The following is an 18,853-nucleotide window of genomic DNA, read 5'->3' as shown; positions in this document are numbered from 1 at the left end:
CAACCATTTGTTGCCTCAATTTGTAATATCATCTTCAAACGCATGACTGTGCGATTGTTGTTTCTTTGACAACTTCAATCATGCGTGGTTTAAGATGTCATTGAGCCACTGACCACTGTGACAAAGCGATTGAAAAAAAACTTGATTGTTTCACATAGTCACTCAATAAAATGTTAAGGGTTGAAGATGTGCTCCAACCATGCGATTACCTTGGTCACATGATCATGCCTTTAAAAAATTTTAAAAGATCACTTTTATAAGGGCAAAAAGGATTCAAAATAAGAGAAGACTTTGATTTAAATAAAACAAGGTCACGGATTATGAACTAGGGTAATTTTTAAGGCAACTTGCTCATGAAAGTTTGAAAATACCCTAATTGCTTGGGACATGAACTTGGTCCTTTCACAATATATTATCATAATTTTAGCATGGTGAAAGTATGGACTATCAAGTGTTATGAGTTTCATTGTGTTATACTTATGTTTACTTTTCGTTTTGATTATCTATGCAAGTTTAAAGATTGTTAATGATATCCATAGTTGGAAAAATGTTTGTGGAACACTAATAAAAACCCCTCCCCCCTACTCCACCCCCTCTCAATATTCCCTATTTCTAACACAACTAACCATAAATTATTTTATATTTTACAATTTATTACATTAGAGTCAGCTCAAAAAAATTATAATTTTAGGTAGCCCAACTTCCGAAGACCATATTTTTCTATCGTGACTCTGATTGGCTATTATAACCACTTTTTTAGAAATGGTGATTCTTGGTATACAAAACCTTGATTGTGTAAGCATCATCAACTAGTGTTCAACCTTATTTTTGAGCCTCTAAGGCCTTCCAAATTTATCTCAAAGATTTTGTACCAAAAATCCTCAATAACTTTACCAATACATATGTTATGGCAATGAAACTCAATTAACAGGTTGATATATCTAAGATGAACCTAGCTCCACTTGTAAAATTAAAAAAAATTGAGCTTGTATGACCAACTTACTAAAAATAGTAAGTTTTTAGAAATAACGACTTTGAAGTAAAACAAACCTAATTGTAAAAGGAAAAATAGAAATATTTTTGGGTGATGCAAGATCGTCCTTACATCTAGGATGCTCCTACATTAGACACCCAAAGTAATTTGAGAAGGGATCCTATCACATCTCAAGTGTTCAGAAGAAAACTAAGACAATTAAACTCCTCTATGTCAACCATGATGAATCTTCTACAGGTTGCCCTTTCCATTTAACCAGATATTCTCCATATGTATTGTTCCTTGTGCTTCTACCAACATGACTACCCAACATATTTTTTTATCTCTTTTGTAGCTGAAGTAGTTACTTGAATACTCCATTGTTCTTATGTGACCTCATCTTTAACACCTCCTTCATGATACTCTATTAGATATGAAATGTTAAATATTGGTGAAATATCCAATTCATTGAGTCATTGTACTTCATAGGTATTTCCTAAATCATGCTTCTTTATTATTTTGTATGGTCCAAGCTTCTTCATTTTCAGCTTATTATATGCTCCCATTGGAAATCTTTATTTTCCCAAATGAGCCATGACTTCATCTCCAATATAAAATTTCTTGTGGATCCTTTTCTCGTCTGCCTTAGTGTTGTACTATGTATTTATTTTAGTGATATGCTTCTTCATGTCCTTGTGAATGTTCTTCAAGTATTCTATAAAATTCTCATCTTCAGCACTACTTGTCTCCCCTTTGTCCAACTTCCTTAATTCAAAAGCATTTTTAGGATGAATTCCATACACAATCTATAATGGTTATTTTCCAACACTCCTATTGATAGAATAATTATATGCAAACTCTATTTGTGGTAAAATCAAGTCTCATCCCTTTGATCTATCTCCAACCAAATATCTCAGCAGATTTCCCAAACTCTTATTCACTACTTTTGTCAATCCATCATTTTGTGGGTGATGTGATGAGGTAAACTTCAAATCTGTCTTTAACTTTTTCTATAATGTATGCTAAAAGTATCCAACAAACTTGTTATCTTGAATTAAAACTATGCTCTTTGGTAGACCATGTAGTCTCACCACTTCTCTAAAAAATAACTCTGCCACATGAACAACATTAGTTTTCTTGCATGGAATGAAATGTGTCATTTTTGAAAATGTGTCAACTACCACAAAAATTGAGTCATGCCCATGTTGATTCCTTGGTAAGCCAAGAAAAAATTCCATACTAATATCTCCCATGACTTCTCGGGTACATGTAATGGTTTATATTTTGCTTGCTCATTTTTTTCATCTAATGTACCTTGCAACTCTTTACAAACTTCTTGACATCTTTCTCTAGTTGTGGCCAATATTAATTCTCACTAACCAAAAGAATGATTTTATCTCGACCAAAACATCTATCCAACCCTCCACTATGCTTCTCCTTGATGGGATTCTTCCTCATATAACACCTTGAAATGCACAAGTGACTTCCCTCTAATAACATACCATCTTGGATGATGAAATCCAACCACTTGGTTATGTCTAGAGTAATATGTTTTGTACAAGCTTTCCAAGCTTCACCATAATTAGCATCCTTTGGGTGTACAAACTCTTGAGTTCCTTAAAACTAAAAACTTAATTTGTGTCTCTGCCTGCAAAATTTGTCTATTGCTAAGAGCATCTACAACCATGTTAGACTTCTCACTCCTATGTTTCAAAATAAATGCATAACTCTATAAAAACTTAACCCATTTCAAATGTTATTGATTCAATTTCTTCAAACTATTCAAATATTGCAAAGCTTGATTATTAGTATACAAAAAAACTTCTTAGGAAGAAGATAATATCTCCACTTCTTCAATTCCTGACTATAGCATAAAATTCTTGATCAAAAATTTTTATTTTGTTTTGGTGTCATTTAACTTCTCATTGAAGTAAACAATAGGTCTACCTTCTAGGCTCAAAACAACTCCTATTGCATTACCACTAGCATCACAATCTACTTGAAACACATTATTAAAATTTGGAAGAGTTACAATATGTTGTATAGTAACTTTTTGTTTCAGCAATTCAAAACTCTTATCTGCTCTAGAAGTCCACTTAATCTCCTTCCTATCCCCTCTTATTGTTTCATTCAAGGGTCTGCAGACACTGCTAAAACTCTTGATAAACTTTATGTACAAGCTAGCCAAACCATGAAAAGATCTTACTCAATAGCACTCCTTGGAGTAGGTCATTCAAGGATAGCCTTCACCTTCTCTGATTCCATTGTTAGACCTTATGTTGAAACTAAAAATTCCACATATACCAACTCCTTCTCAAAACTATACTTATTCAAATTAATCAGTAATTTTTCTTCCCTTAACTTCTTAAACATTCTATAAATATGCATTACATGTTCCTCCAATGTCTTATTGAAGATCAAAATATCATCTAGGTAAACAATGACAAACTTACTTATAAATTCTTTTAGTGCCTCATTTATGAGTCGCATGAATGTTCTCAGTGCATTGGTTAGCCCATAAGGCATGATTAACAACTTATACAAACATTTCTCTATCTTGAAGCTATTCTTTCATTCATCTCCTTCTTTGATCAGATTTGGTGATATCCAGTCTTTAAGTCTATCTTTGTGAAATACACATATCCACTCAAATAGTGCATATTATCATCCATCCTCTATATGGGAAACCTATACTTGATTGTGATTTTTTTGATGGATCAAGAATCTGTACACATATTCCATTATCCATTCTACTTTGGTGCTTATACTATTGGTACAACACATGGACTTAGACTTTCTCAAAACAATCCCTTCTATAACAACTCCTACACTTACACTTTCTATTGATGTCATTTTGTGTGTTGTCTTATTTGACAAACTAGCTCCTACAATAAAAAAAAATTGATGGCTAATCATTCTTACTAGTGATAATCCATTAGGCACATGTTATCATATTTGATATCTTGAAATTCATCCAACAAATCTGCAAGTTTTGCAGGTACATCTTTTACTTCTTCTTTACATGTGTTTTGGATTAAAGAAAAGCACATATGCTCATGCCTTATACCCTCTAGGAAATTTCTTCCATCAACTAAGTATATTCTGGCATTACTACCTAACTTTTCTTGTATGTCCTTCAATGGCTTTAGCTTATGTCTCACTTCATCCTTTTTCAAAGAGTGAGTATTTGCGCAATCTTAATATACAACACACTTGTCAAACTTTCATGGCCTCCCCAGCAACATAAGACATGCATTCATGGGCATGATGTCGAATAGTACCTCATCATAGTAGCTCCTAATATTGAAATTTACCAGGCAGTATTCATTAACCAAGACCTTGTGATCATTCTAGCCCTAGGCAATCTAGCATGGATGTAGGTGTCTCTTGAGCTTTAACTTTGTGACCATCTCATTTGACACAAAATTGTCACTACTTCCACTATCAATAATCATATCAAAACATGTATCATCACACTTGCATTGGCTATGAAATTATCTCCTCCTTTGTTTAGGTTTATTCTCATCAATCATCAAGACTCTTTTGTTAACTAGGACTACTCCTCTTTCAACATCTTCAGAATGTGATGACTTGGAATCTTTATCTACATGAGCAACTCTTGCATGGCCTTTATCTCTCTTATATGTCCCTCCTTGGTATTGAGGACACTCATAAGCTTTATGACCTTCTTTTCCATAGTGAAAACATGCTCTACGAAAGCCTCCTCTTCTTGGTCCTTGTCCACTTCATCTTCCTCCCTAATCCCTATTATTATGACCATGGAAATTATTGAAATTATTTTCCCTCGGATCCTAACTATTGTTGGCCTTATCCTATTTTTTATGATCATTTTGCCTCCACAATACCATCCATTGGATCTTCCACCACAACCTCTTCCACTTTGCTTGTTCTCAATCTTCTTGTTCAACTTTGTCTGTTTAGAGATTGCAGATCCCTCTCAAATTTTTTTAGGTACACCGATCAGTGATGCATTGTGCTTTATATCCTTGAGTCCTTACAGCTTCGTGACCATACTTTACAGCTATTATTTCCCAAGAGTTAGACCAAGGCATAGCTCATTACGACCTTATTCTCCCCCTTAACTCCGACTCGAGGTGTGAAGCAACCGTACAATTCCCCTAACATGGTCCATTCCATATCTGTGAGACCCTGCAAGGGACCTCTTCGCTAGTGACACTCCTCTCACAGCACTCAGATTCATCACAGGGCCTCTGGTAGCTACACAGATCAGTTGATGTTGTACTTTTTCCCTGTGAGGACGGATACCTAATCTTTTCTATGATGTCTCCTACTTTCTTCTTCTTTTGTTATGCTTGTTCTTTTGTGGATAGTGTTTGGTGCCTCGTTTGTCTACTTCTTTCTTGGTGTAAGCTTCCAGTCCCATAGACCCACATTGTGGTCTTTTGTTGGACATTAATAATATTATCTTATCTTATCTACTCTTAGGGAAAATTGGTATGCCTCTTAAATATTATTCATTCCAACCAAACTCGACTTCTCTTAAATACTTAGCCTCAACCTTTAAGGTAACAAGAAACTTCCTCCTTGCCAACTTCTGCGTGGCCTTTTCTGATGATGAGTCAATAGAAATCTTTTGTATAATCTTAAGCAAATCTTCCTGTTGGCTTCAACCCTTGCATTTTCTTCAACAGACCAAGCTCATTATCCGTGGGAATGAATTGTCATTTTAATTTATCCACCATCTGATTAAATTTTGTGATTTTATCCTTTTCCCTTCTAATTTGCTCCAATTGAATCTCTTACCACCATATTTGTGCATGACCCTTTAGTCTGGCCTTCACAAACGTGAACCTATTAGGACCTTTGATATCTTCACACTAATTTATTGATCCAATCGATCAATTCCACCAAGTTAAAGATTTCCCAAAAATGTAGAGACTTCAATCTTGGGTCTTTTCCCAATCTTGGAAATAGTTTTGAAAAGTCTCTCCTCCTCAAGGTTCCTAGCTTCTCCACCTCCTTCCTAGTCAACATATCATTTTTTGAATTCATCCTTACTTTCATCTCTTACCACAATATTGATCCCTCTATGAATTTCTTCTAAAAATGCTTGCACTTATCTTTGGAGGGCTCTAAGACCCTCGGATGTCACACCTTTGGCTCTTCTAGTAGATTCCTATCATGGAGACATTTTGTGCTTATCAGTAAAACCCTAAACCACAGTCCTTGTCCAAACTACTTTACAATTGGTGATTTATCCACATACTCAAGAAATATCACTCTAATACCACTTGATGAAGGGTGTTTTCCTTAATACCACAAACACATAACATAAACAACAAAATAGAAACAATTTGCAAGAATAGAAAGTGGGCTTCTTATTATCTCCAAAAGTATGGAATCACATATTTCATAAATACAACATGCAAAACCACATGGGTATTTTCCCTTACAATATTTTGCAAGACAGAGCCACTAATAACCACCCAAAACTGCCCTAGACAACTACATTGGCCTTCTTTCCATATGCAATTTTCTACCACCTCGAAAGGTTCTAGAAATTTAGCCCTGGCCCTTGAGGTTGACCAAACCTAAATTATTTTATTTTTCACATTTTATTACATTAGAGTTGACTTAAATCAATTTTAAATTAAAAGTTAGGTAGCCCAACTTCCAAAGACCATAATTTTTTAACTAGAGCTCCAATTGGCAATTCTAAACACTTTTCGGAAATGACAGCTCCTGGTCTACAACACCTTCATTGTGTAAGTTTTTTGAGTTGAGGTTTAACCTTATTTTGGAGCATCTAAGGGCTTCAAATTTGAGCTCGAAGATTTTATACCAAAATTTCTCAATAACTTCATCAATACATATGGTATGGCAATGAAACTTGATTGGCAGATGGATATATCTAAGATGAATGTCCACCTATGAAATCAGAACATTTTAAGCTCATATGACCAACTTACTAAAAACAATAAGTTTCCACAAATAGAAACTGTGCATTAAAACAACCCTTATTGAAAAAGATAAAACAAAAATTATTTTTGGTGATGCAAGATTGCCCTTACACCCAGGATTCTCGTGCATTAGCTAATTAGACAAGATGCAAATTAATGATCATTGGATTGCAATATCTAACTCACACTAGACTTGACATATCTAATATTGTTGGAATTGTTGTGAGATTCCAATCTAACCTAAGGAATTACATGTTCTTGTTGTTAAGAGACTATTTAGATATTTGAAGAGAGCAATTGACTATGGATTATGGTATGGTAAAGATAATATGTTACTTTAAATGCTTACACTTATGTAAATTGAGAAGGAAATGTGGATGACAAGAAAACTAGTGGTGGAGGCGATGCGATCTTATAGGGTAAGATATTAATTTCATGGTGCAGTAAGAAACAAGAGTGTATATCTCAATCTACTATTGAAGTTGAATATGTTTTTTTGTTTTATTAATTGTACACAAGTTGTTTGGATGAAGAAAATGTTGAAAGATATCAAAGTAAATATTGATGAGCCTATTACTATACATTGTGATAACTCTAGCGTTATTAATATTTCAAAGAATCTTGTGTTGCATTCAAAGAGAAAAGCATATATCTATCAAATGTCATTTCTTGAGGGATAAGGTGAGTGAGAAAGAAGTAATATTGTTATATGTGGCTACTACAAAGAAATCTCTCAAGTTCTTAAGCATTCAAAGCATTCAAGCAATCTCTCTATTGAAGATCAAGGATTCATGCATTCAAGTCATTGAACGAGTTTATGTTAGACCTTTCATAGCATTTTCAACATTCTAGATCTCCCTTCATACATTTGAGATCCTTTGTTGTATCTTCTATATTCATCCTTTTATTTTATTCCTAAGGCAGATTTCAAGAACATTCATTCATGAAGGTTTTGATTTCCTTTCCTAGGGTTTTTTAAGTTAAATCAAAGTTATTTCATCTACATATTTGATTACATTCTAAATTCAATAGCATATTCATAGATTTTCATTACTTCATGTTAGATCTATCATTACAACTTGCTAGCATTCTCTACTTTCTATTCCAATTCAAGGTTAATTCCTAAATTGAGGTTTGGTCAGAGTGAAAAACTACAGCTAGGATGGTACCCACAAATTTTCACTGTCATAGATAAAAATGCCCTGTTAGGAGCTACAATTATCACTTTCTATGTGTCTCACCTTGTTAAGAGTAGTTGATACTTTGTTAGAAGTATCTAAAGTCCTATTACAGATTACCATGTTGAAGGATTGTGTCCCACCATTGCAATGTTTACCCTGTTAAGGGATTTGCATACAAGTCTTGTCAAAGACTACTTTGCTTAAAGGATTTTAAACACTTGCTGAAATTGTTAGGAATCTAACAAGATAAAAGTGACCTACAATTTGCACTAGTCAAACATTGATTAGATCCATTAAGCTATGTACGTGTTCATTCAACACTCTTGTAGCTTCTTTGAAACTCACTTTGTCATCGCAATTCAATCTTTCAACACTTTATCATAATAACAAATCTTTCCAAATTACATTTTCTTCATAGCAACCAAGTCCTTTTATACTCTCCTTACCCTTGTGATATTAAAAAAAAATTTAAAAACCTAAAACTATTCACCATTCCCTATAAATTGTTCCATTTAACTCTTTGATCAATGCACTAATTAATCAAGTTCAATGAATCTTACTCATGATCAGCATGTTGACTAATGAAAACTGGTTGAGTTTCACTTGTTTGTGGTTTTGATCGGTTGGTGATACTCATCACTTTACCTGTGTATGGCTCACTACATGTGCACCACTCACTTTCCTATTTATCACTCAACAATTGTCAACCTTTACCACTCAAACCTTTTTGTTTACCACTAGTCTTATTAATCATCACTTTTACCGCTCGATATATCTATTCACCTATTGCCTTCACAATTTCCTTTCACTAATGTGTAAATCTCTTTACCTATTGTACAATTGCTCGCTGATTGGTGTAACTTCTTATACTTGTACAAAATTACCTTACCTCTTCAATGATTTGTCAGCGATGACAATCATACCTTCCAAAATCATCATCAATGTTAACATTATGATTTTCCAATCAACAGATTGTTAGGTCAGATAGAGGGAAAACCATTGACTTAATAGAAAGATTGCCTCTTGGTTGATGTATGAAGATCGAAAACATCCCAAATCAAATGCCAACACAAATAGAAGACTAAGACAAATGCAATTGACTGTTGTAAATGTAAATCTTATTCGAACCTAATGACCAAGAAGATATGCATAAATACATACCCTTGAGAAACAATGCATGTAACTCGTGTGAGAGCCAACACAATCCAATATCCATTTTCTTTCTTGAGAACAAGCAAAGCAAAATTAGAGAATCCTACATATATATAGAAGAGAATTAACATGAATGATATGTACCACTTATGAGTAACATTAAACTAACATTCAAGTGTGACGATTCCATGTGCAATGATCAAGAATGACACATGGCTAATGGATACAAAGGAAAATGTCTAGAGAAAGGTACCAATAGTCATTATAACTAACTTCGTACATTATAAGCTTCAAGACAATGCATCAAACCTCACTGGTTGTTTTTTAATATACACAAGGGTCAAAAAGTGGTCATTTAGAAATGCCACTTGACACCTAGTTAAAGATGTTCCACTCATCATTCACTACAACTACCTTTAAGATTTGCACAAACAATCCACTACAAAATCAATCTAAGAACTAATATATTTTTCTCTAATAATTACCTTTACTAACACTCTATGCATGAATATCTTAATATTGCAAAACTCCTCAAATTAAAGTTTACCAATTTCAAACTGTTGAGAACACAAGTGGGTGTATGATAAATTTATTAATAGACTTGTAATAATTATTTTTTATTTTTCATTTCATTTAAATTAATAATTGGAAAGTTGGTAGACATAGAGTAAACAGTCATTAGCTCATAAATAACACCTGGACACATACTAATGGACCCAAAATAAAAAATTACATTTAAAGCTTTTACTTTATTTACAATCTCAACTCAAACGAATCAAAATGGGAATGTAGAGCATATACTAATACTAGACGATATAAAGTCGCATTGCCTGGTTTCCATCTCAAACGGTGTAAAGAACAAACATTATTAAAAGCAGTAGTTGGTTGGGGAGCACATGGTATTGTAATATACATGTTATCTGTGATGTGTCTCTTTTTTAATTGTGTGGTAGGTGTTGCTTCCCCGTTAGCTAGGAGTGTAGCTCAGTGTGTAAACGAGAAAATTCCATGCAAGGTCAGATGCTTTGAATCTAAGAAATCCCTCGGTCAAATTATTCAGTCCATGTAATTTAACAATTTATTGCTTTTCACATTAGCTGGTTCTTTTCCTATGTATAATACCCATCATCATTACGGTTCTTTAAAGGATTAATTATTATGAGAGGAGAGTAGATCCCTTCCTTGGGGAAAGAATTGAAATATTCTAGAGCGCATCATAAGGCTGCCTAAGGCTTTAGACCATAGAAGAAAAGATTAAAAAATGGGCTGTGATGGAAGTCAACATGTTCCCGATGAGCGTGCCAGTTGAAGGGCGTTAAAGAGGCGAAAGAAAAAATTGGTCAGCAGATGAGTCCCGTGAAACACTGGAAGCGTATAAATATAAAAGCCCAAATTATGCTCTTCCACTGTCAAACAAGTGTAAGAAAATGGACAATGATTATAAAAATCCCTATACAAAAAGGCAGGTTAAAATAAATGTGACAGTTACATTAGTGTCGGTGGCATAGTTGCACGATGTTGGGTCGGCAGCACGCATGTATTATTAATTTTTATATTATTCTTTTCCTCTGGTGGGTCTGCAGAGGACAAACTTGATTGCGTCTTCAAATGCTCCACGATCCTCATCAACCGACACAAGAAAAGTTATCTCCGCACAGAATTGCAAACAAACCACCACGGCTTTGATTTTGATGTAACAGCCCTTTCTTTCTTTTTTATGGAGGATTCAACCCAGCGAGGCACCCAGCCGAGGTACGATAGGGAAGACCACAACCATTACAAACACTTTTTATCAATTTCATTCGGGTGCTCTTGTGCATGAAATTTCTTTAGCTAAAAGCAAAGGACTGAAGAGTATCCATTCCACCAAAATCCCCTGTGCCACAATCTCAACTTCATCCCTTAGATGTCGGAGCATTCCACTCAATGAGACTTGATCCATGATGGGCTTGATTGAGAATACATTTTTTTAGGGTGACATCTATACAGCCAAATATTTGCACCAGATGTGACTGATTTAAAAATTTATTTATTAATTTGAAACTCACATAACAGTGGTTATGTGACTTATAAATTAATTAATTAATTTCCAAAACAGTCACATCTGATGCAATTTTCCGGCTATTTAGCCATGGGCTTTTTTTCGCCCTTCACCCTCAAAATGCAGTGCAGACCCAGAAACTTTGATGTAACAGCCTTTGTGCTGGTGCTCACATGAATGGGTTTCCATTGGAAAAAGACAGACTCCCATCGCCAGGTGTAGTGAGAATAACTAGAATGGTCAACATAACCCTAAAAAACCTTTCATTTAAACTCTTCTTGAAGATACATCTGTACTTAAAATATAGCATTTTATCCTGCATGTTTGTACCCAATAACTTGTACCCAGCGGCCATATCTTGTACTTTAAGATCTTGTGAAATCATGTGGGCGCCCAAAACTGTGATCCTTTTAGCTCATATGCAATGCACATGATAACCCTACAGGAGAACCCTACAGCGCTACAGCACCACCGAAAACCTACCAAAAAAGGGGCTTGTCCTGCAAAAAACTCTATCTCCAATCTGCGATGCCTTTTTTTGATACTCACACCTCTCCCCCAATTCCCTCTGTCCATATGTACTTTTCCTGTTCTTCAGAAATTCTGCTTTTTCATCAGCTGTCAGCTAGATGGCTAGACCCTATTTGCCCTAAGGTATGGTTTCTCTTCTTGATGATAAGAAAATTTGTATTTGGCGAAAAACACGGAGTATATTATTCAGGTTCAGACAATCAACTTCCTCGTTCGGGGAGGATTCACACTAATAACTAGACAACTTTGTCCAAGCTGTCTGCGCTTGAAAGACAGTTGGCAATACCCACTTCGTTGAATGAATGTGAAGAGGGATTATTTAATGAATTGATTCTTATAATTGATATACCTGGCGGCTGCAGCCTGTTTATTCTTGAATTAATTAACGGATGACACACTAATATAGGAGCACCCTTGTCAGAGAGATGTCAGAAAAAATTGCAAGACAAAAATTCCAAACAAAAAAAGGCATTTCATCAAGCAATGCGATGCTCTTGCTTGTAAATATTGTAACCAAAATTCCAGTGAGTGAGTTGGCAACGACCAATTTATTGAAAGAAAAATCATGACACCGCTGTAATCACCACGAGATTCTGACATTGAGCCACAAAAATGTTTACCTATAACATTTCATATTTCGTTGCACAAAAACCAGCAGCATACTCACAACACACAAGATTCCACTAAACATTAAAATATGTACAAATCCCATTGAAAGGGAGCTGTTCAGTGCTCTACAGCGCTCAACAGATCCAGTCTGTTCCAATATAATACAAACTGTTCTAAATGAGAAAGCAAGTATCTAATCTTTCAACACGAAAGACACGCAATGTGTGAAAAGTCCATTTTGTTTATGGCAATTGTTCGAACAAGATCATACAATCTTCGTTTAGACAAATCTTAGTCAGCTACATTACTTATTTACAGGTGAAGAATAATACAGCCATTTGTCACTGAGAAGCTCCTGTCAGACAATTAGCAGCATTGGCTATTAAGCTTTTTGCTTACCCCTTTACCTATCTCACATGTTAACCCACGGGAAGTCCACCCCACCCCACCTCCCAAACATAATTTTGGGAGTATCAAACTGGCCTGTTCTTACTGGTTACAAGCTTCCCTTGCTTCCCTGAGTTGTTCAAGTTAGATTTAACGTCTGGTGCATGATGCCCTAGCCTGTATCCTTCATAGCAAAACAGGAGAACAACTTGTTCTCTGATATTTAATATTTATCCCTTCAATGTAAACATGTTTTACAAAAATAGGACCATGCAAGCATCAGTTCACAAAAAGAGCTCCAAAACTGGGATTTCATCAAATTCCTCTACTCAAGTAGTCCCCCAAAAGCACAACACCAATGGTTTGCACTAGTCAGCCAGGAACTACGTCCTTGAATTATCGAGGCAGGATCACAGGCTTTGCGACGCCAGGGAATCTTTTCTGAGATCAGGCCAAGCATGTTACAAGACCAGACAAGCACACAACAGACATTCTTACAAATTCCTTTAAACTGTACTCCCGTCCATCCCCAATGACAAACGGCCACTCAAAACATGCACTTTTTTGTACTCCAGTCGAACAAATTCCATAGATACCAAACCTTAAGAGGTGTCAACACTCAAATTTTCTCACTGCTAGTAGTAGGTGCAGTTGATTCATGGTGATCTGAATATTTTGATGTATCTCTAGTGAATGGTTCCTCATCTGAACACCCTTGCAGCTTGGTATGCAATTTTCGAGGAGTCATTTTCTCAACCTCTTCTTTTGTGTAGATGTAAATCTTACGAACAATGCTACAGAACTCCCTGTTTGTGATCAGAGAAATTTAATCATTATAAATTTTGATAATAATGGTTAAAGCACAGACATTTCAATTTTTAATTGGACAACTTACTGCCATGGATCATCACCAACAAGCATCATGTCCCCTTCATTGTCCGTGTAAACAACCTGCCAACCCTTGCAAGGATCCTGCAGTTCTCCTTCAATATTGAACATGTGTTCAAGCTCACAAGTTAGCTCATCATAACCTTCGAACTTCGTCAAGTCCACAGCTCTCCCAAGAGCAATCCCCTGCTTGTGTACCTTCATACAAATACAACAAATGGTCTCAAGAAAACAGGTTTTATATAGATCAAAAGAAAGCATAGAGACAGTACCCAAGTGAATTAGATACCTTGGTACAGCTCCTTGTAGTGTTGCTTTGGGCTCTCATTTGGGTTTCTTTCGATGGCTTCTGTAAAGATTTTTCTTGCTCGGAGCTTGGAGGAAGATTAAACTTACTTTGTGTTGGCTCCGAGACCTGATCAGATTCAACAGATTGTGTTTGTTTAACTGTTGAGACATTTGCAGTCTGCATGTCATCCACAATAGCTGTGATAGTTGACGGAATTGTCTCGTCAACTGCTGCTGTATTGTCAATCAAATGAAAGCCAAACAATTTGTAATTGCTCCCAGGTTCCCCTCTCTTATCTTTAGGCAATTCCCAGCTAGAAAGACCAGATTGTGATGGAAGTTTAGCAGATTGAATATTTCCTGTCATAACTTTACTTACATTAACTGAGGTAGGTTCTTCTGAACCTTCTGCTTGAGATGTGGGAATTAAAGGCATAAACCAGCTCCCTGAAGACTCTCCAACTCCAAAATTAGAATGATGTGTGGGGCCACCATTCAAGACATCATATACCCCAGATCCACAAGGTTTGTTGATTGAACTGGAATATGCACCAGTCTGCTTTAAATCTGACTCACTCAACCCCTGTATATCATTGGAAAATGCAATGGGCCATGAGGTTGATAACTGTAACTTTATTGCAGATGGATCCAATGCTCCATTTTCATGACCCTGGAACATTCTCAAAGGAATACCATGATGCATATTTTCAACATTTTGATTTGAAAATGGCAAATCATTGGGACCTTTAAGCCCAAAAAAAGGTTCAGAATATGTAGATTCATGTTTATGTAATGCCATCCAGTTTTGAGAACCAGGCAATTTCTGGGAGCCACCATTCCCACCATCTATCAAGCCATCACTTAGCTTTGGACCCCCCCACTTCTGAGAGCTTTCAACCTCTGTCTCTCCCATGGCCTTTGGGTCTTGGCACTGTATTCCTCGAGGATACCTGAGAACTGTTGACGAGTCCACTGAAGTCTTGCAAGAGCCTACAAATCCCAAACCATTAACAGTTCAGACTCCCAATCTTACAAAATATAACTAGCTATGCATATAGGTCAAACACTATTGAAAATCAACACCAACCGAGCATTGACAAGTCTGCAGATGAAGGCAAAACATTTGCTCGTGGACGCTTTCTTGTGGGCACTGCCTGAGGGTTTACTGCTGCAGGTGCTACAAATGGTTCTATTTCCCAGGGCGACACTCTCTCTGGCCTGGGGACTGCAGAAGTTTCATCCCATTGCACCTAATGACGCCCCACTAACAATTAGTTTATAAATCTAAGAAAGCTAAACCAAATGATACAATTATTGATGCCGGAGTAAAATAAAATGTATTGCTCAGGCTCAATCCCACATATTTGCTTAAACTGATGACTGTAGGTATTCAATATTCCCAGAGTTAACTATTATCACCTAGATACAGAGGCAAATACCTTGAGAGACCTCCAGTCCGAAGTTGCCCACCGACGCGGATCAACATCCCCCATCCCAATTATGGTTCCAGTGAACCTTCACAATGACAATAGAAATTTACATCATCACCACTTCTCAAAATTTTTATCCAATGATCAATTTCTAGACAGACTTATAATCCTAAAGAAGTAAAATATTAAAAGTACCTCCGCTCTGGGGCCTCCTCCCCTTCAAATCTCATCTTAAATCTCATACCAACTGAAAGGTTGCTATTCATAGCCTCCATATATTTATCACAAGGAATAATAAACTCAGACTGGCTTGTTCTGCATACCATGATAAACGTGAGATTCAAAATCCATAAAATAGATGCACCTCTCTTTTACGAAAAAAGGTACAAATCAGTGTGAAAGATATCATATCAGACAACATGCATAAAGAAGACCCTATGTGACCCTAAATCATTAATTATTGATTGAAAGCATGTAGTAGCGAAGATTTTAACAAGGAACGGGACTCACACACCTTGGCTTGTAATAAACAGTAAACAGGGTATGTGTTGCAACAGCATGAGATGCTGTAGCAATTACGCCAAGATGCATGCTATGGCTAGATATGACTGAAGATGGCATATTGCTCTGCTGCCTCATGACGCGTCTTACCCCTACCCTTAATTCTCCATTTCCACCCCTGACATCAGAAATACCAACCATAATCAGTCTTCAAAAGTACTTAAATTCTTCATAATAGATCTACCACATCCATCACCAGAGGTCCTCCCCAGCTTCTAAAACATAACACACAAAGGAACAGACATTCAAAATCGTATGAATTGATCTATCTAACCTTAAAAAGATGAAAGCGTCTCCAGCCACCAGTCTTTTTGAACTAACAAAGACACTCCAGCCTGTTGTTAGTAGATGTCGTCGAGGCTGACCTGTTGATTTCAAACCATCAAGTGATTTATTGCTTAGTTTGTTTCATAAAATCTCCCTAGCACATAGAATATTGTAAACAGTCTATGCATAATGCGCATGAAAACTCTTTTAGACAACCTATGACTGATTAAGAAGCCTTGCAAATCGAGACCAACTTACCCAAATGTAAAACTCTTTTGGACAACCTATGACAGATTAAGATACCCAACTTGCAAATCGAGACCAACTTACCCAAATGTATCACATTATCTGACAAAACTAATATTAGTAGCCTGCATCTTGATATGATTAGTTAAGAGCTTTCAGATCAGAAGAAACAACAATCCTGATCAGAAGCAGACTTAAGACCTCAATAGCTTAATAGTAACATATATAATAGTCTAGCAGCATAATGTATTATTATAAACGTTTATGAAGTTCTAATTCAATGGAAAAAAGGCGGCTTGGCTCTGGATATCAAAATTGTTCTAATAATAACCCCTTAGAGCTTCAGGGTCATAATATCATGCAATATATATGAGGCATACCTATCATGCCATATATATAAGGTATACAGATTAAAACTATGCCTATGTGAAGACGATATAATTATTGATGGCTGGAATATTTGATGTTCCAAGAGAGACTACAGAAAGAAGAGTCCGCACAATAGAGTAAGAAAATGATACCCACCTCGAAAAATATGTCTAAAACGCCAATCGATCCCATGTAGATCTTTAGCTACCAACTCTTGGGTCGGAGGCTGCTGGCTCATATCCTACAGATTTGATAAACAAAAATAAGTTTTGAAACCGCAAGAACCTCTGGCTCAGAATCTGTCTGTTTGGGCGTAGTTTAGTTGGATTACATACCAGGGGTGGAAGGCATTCATCGGCATGCCTTCTGAGAACTGAAAAGCCTCCATGGGTGCTGGTATCAGAGGCAGTAAGCGTTTTGCAGAACGAATGCACATTCCTCTTTGGGGGAGGATTTGACGGGGTCGCATCGCTAAATGCCTCATTCTGCTAGAATAAATGAAAATCACAATATTATTAATACATCTATTAGGGATCAAGCAAATCTACGAATTACCCACTTTCAGAAATTAAATGTGTACATTACCTCCACTTGCGGGACCAACGTAATTTGCGCATAAACTTCATCTGTCTCCTGCTCAGCCTGTCAAAGACACCCACCCACAACAACAGAACAGAAAGTTAAGAACACGCGATAGTGAGGCAGAGCTGCGAGTTGAAGCATGGCAGGATCCACAAAACTCAACACAACAGAAATTGCAAGAAAATAAAAGAAATCAGTGGATAGCTACAGCATAATCATGTCAACAACGATTATGCTGGCTTCAAAGCATAAATGCATAACTTGGGTTTTGCCAAATCTGTAGAAGAGCAGAAGAAGCTCAACATACCTTTAGTAGCACATTAATGACACGGCACAGGATCTTGGACGGCAAATTGTACAGAGGCATCTGAAGATCAGCACCCTGATTCGTCGATGCTTCAACCTGCCAAAGATTCCAATCACCTCATGGGATGTCAAACCTGGAAAAAACACCAAACAAACAAATCCCCAGAAGAACCCCAATCCACACATACCTGTTCCATATGACCCTGAGGAAAGTAGTAAACCCTTTCGCCAACACGAGGGACAGTCACAAGAGGACCAGCACAGGCATGCCACAGCTCCTCATAAAGCCCTCCATCATCAGTTCCTACACCAAAACAAGTCCAACCCATCAGAAAAAACAACCAGATCAGTCCAACCCCAAAATGGGTACTCTCAAGGGCCAATCCAAAACAGAAAAACAAGAGTCTCAAAAGCCCCAAACGCCTCACCGTTCCCCATACTCGACACATCAGGCGGGAAATTAGCCATGGGGTTCCTGAAATTGTTGTCTCTGTAACCAGACATTCTTCTTCCAAGTCGCCTTTTCCTCCCCGCTGTTTTTCTCACTGCAACTGATCACCCGGCGAAAACAAAACCAGACCTCAACCAAGCCCAACAATGTCAAACAGCTCTTCTCTCCGCAAAAACTACCCCATATATCTCAATCTACATGGCCAACGGCGCTACAAACACAAATTCGATTATCAGCACACGACACTAAAGCACGCCTGTAACGAAAGCAAATCAGGCCCTGCCACTTCACGTTCTCTGCATTCGTAAACTCCCCACCCCCACCACACCCACCCCACACATCAAAATCACTACCCAAACGAGAAAAAGAAGCGACCAAAACAACCCAGAACACCACCAATTTCCTTTCAGTATCAAAAATTCCACGACCCCAGCACAGCTTTTGACCAGTCAGTCAGTCTCCTCCAATACCTCCCTCCACTAACAGACCACAAACCAAGCTCGATCGATCAAGCAAGAAGAGCTTCTTCGTTCCCCCAATACCCCTATATAAAACCATCCAAAACACCCCCAACCCAGGTTGAGTCTAATCCCAACTCCACAACCCGGTCAAGGAATCCCCCACACACTCCTTGCCGGAGAAGCGAGTA

The 18,853-nt window shown here is 36.9% G+C and overlaps 1 protein-coding gene across 2 annotated transcripts; it reads right to left on the bottom strand.

The window, feature by feature from the left end:
• Positions 1-12,480: 12,480 nt before the first annotated feature.
• Positions 12,481-18,522, bottom strand: LOC149570522 (auxin response factor 7-like). Of its 2 annotated transcripts, none has more exons than XM_089823118.1 (14): positions 18,182-18,522; positions 17,942-18,057; positions 17,755-17,850; positions 17,451-17,507; positions 17,201-17,350; positions 17,022-17,106; positions 16,258-16,348; positions 15,937-16,101; positions 15,618-15,737; positions 15,432-15,507; positions 15,080-15,242; positions 13,994-14,982; positions 13,712-13,902; positions 12,481-13,622 (listed from the first exon to the last, which is right to left on the bottom strand). In XM_089823118.1, exons 1-14 carry the CDS (start codon positions 18,255-18,257, stop codon positions 13,436-13,438), a joined length of 2,562 nt encoding a protein of 853 aa, XP_089679244.1. In that variant the 5' UTR covers positions 18,258-18,522; the 3' UTR covers positions 12,481-13,435. The 2 variants fall into 2 exon arrangements, with proteins under 2 accessions (XP_089679244.1, XP_089679243.1); XM_089823117.1 differs by having other exon boundaries at positions 17,201-17,353; positions 18,182-18,464.
• Between the last annotated feature and the right edge of the window lie 331 nt (positions 18,523-18,853).

The sequence above is a fragment of the Cupressus sempervirens genome, chromosome 3, assembly GCF_028749045.1.
Source record: "Cupressus sempervirens isolate cs-2001-9-10 chromosome 3, ASM2874904v1, whole genome shotgun sequence".
NCBI lineage: Eukaryota > Viridiplantae > Streptophyta > Pinopsida > Cupressales > Cupressaceae > Cupressus > Cupressus sempervirens.
This window is presented reverse-complemented; position numbering and strand designations above follow the sequence as displayed.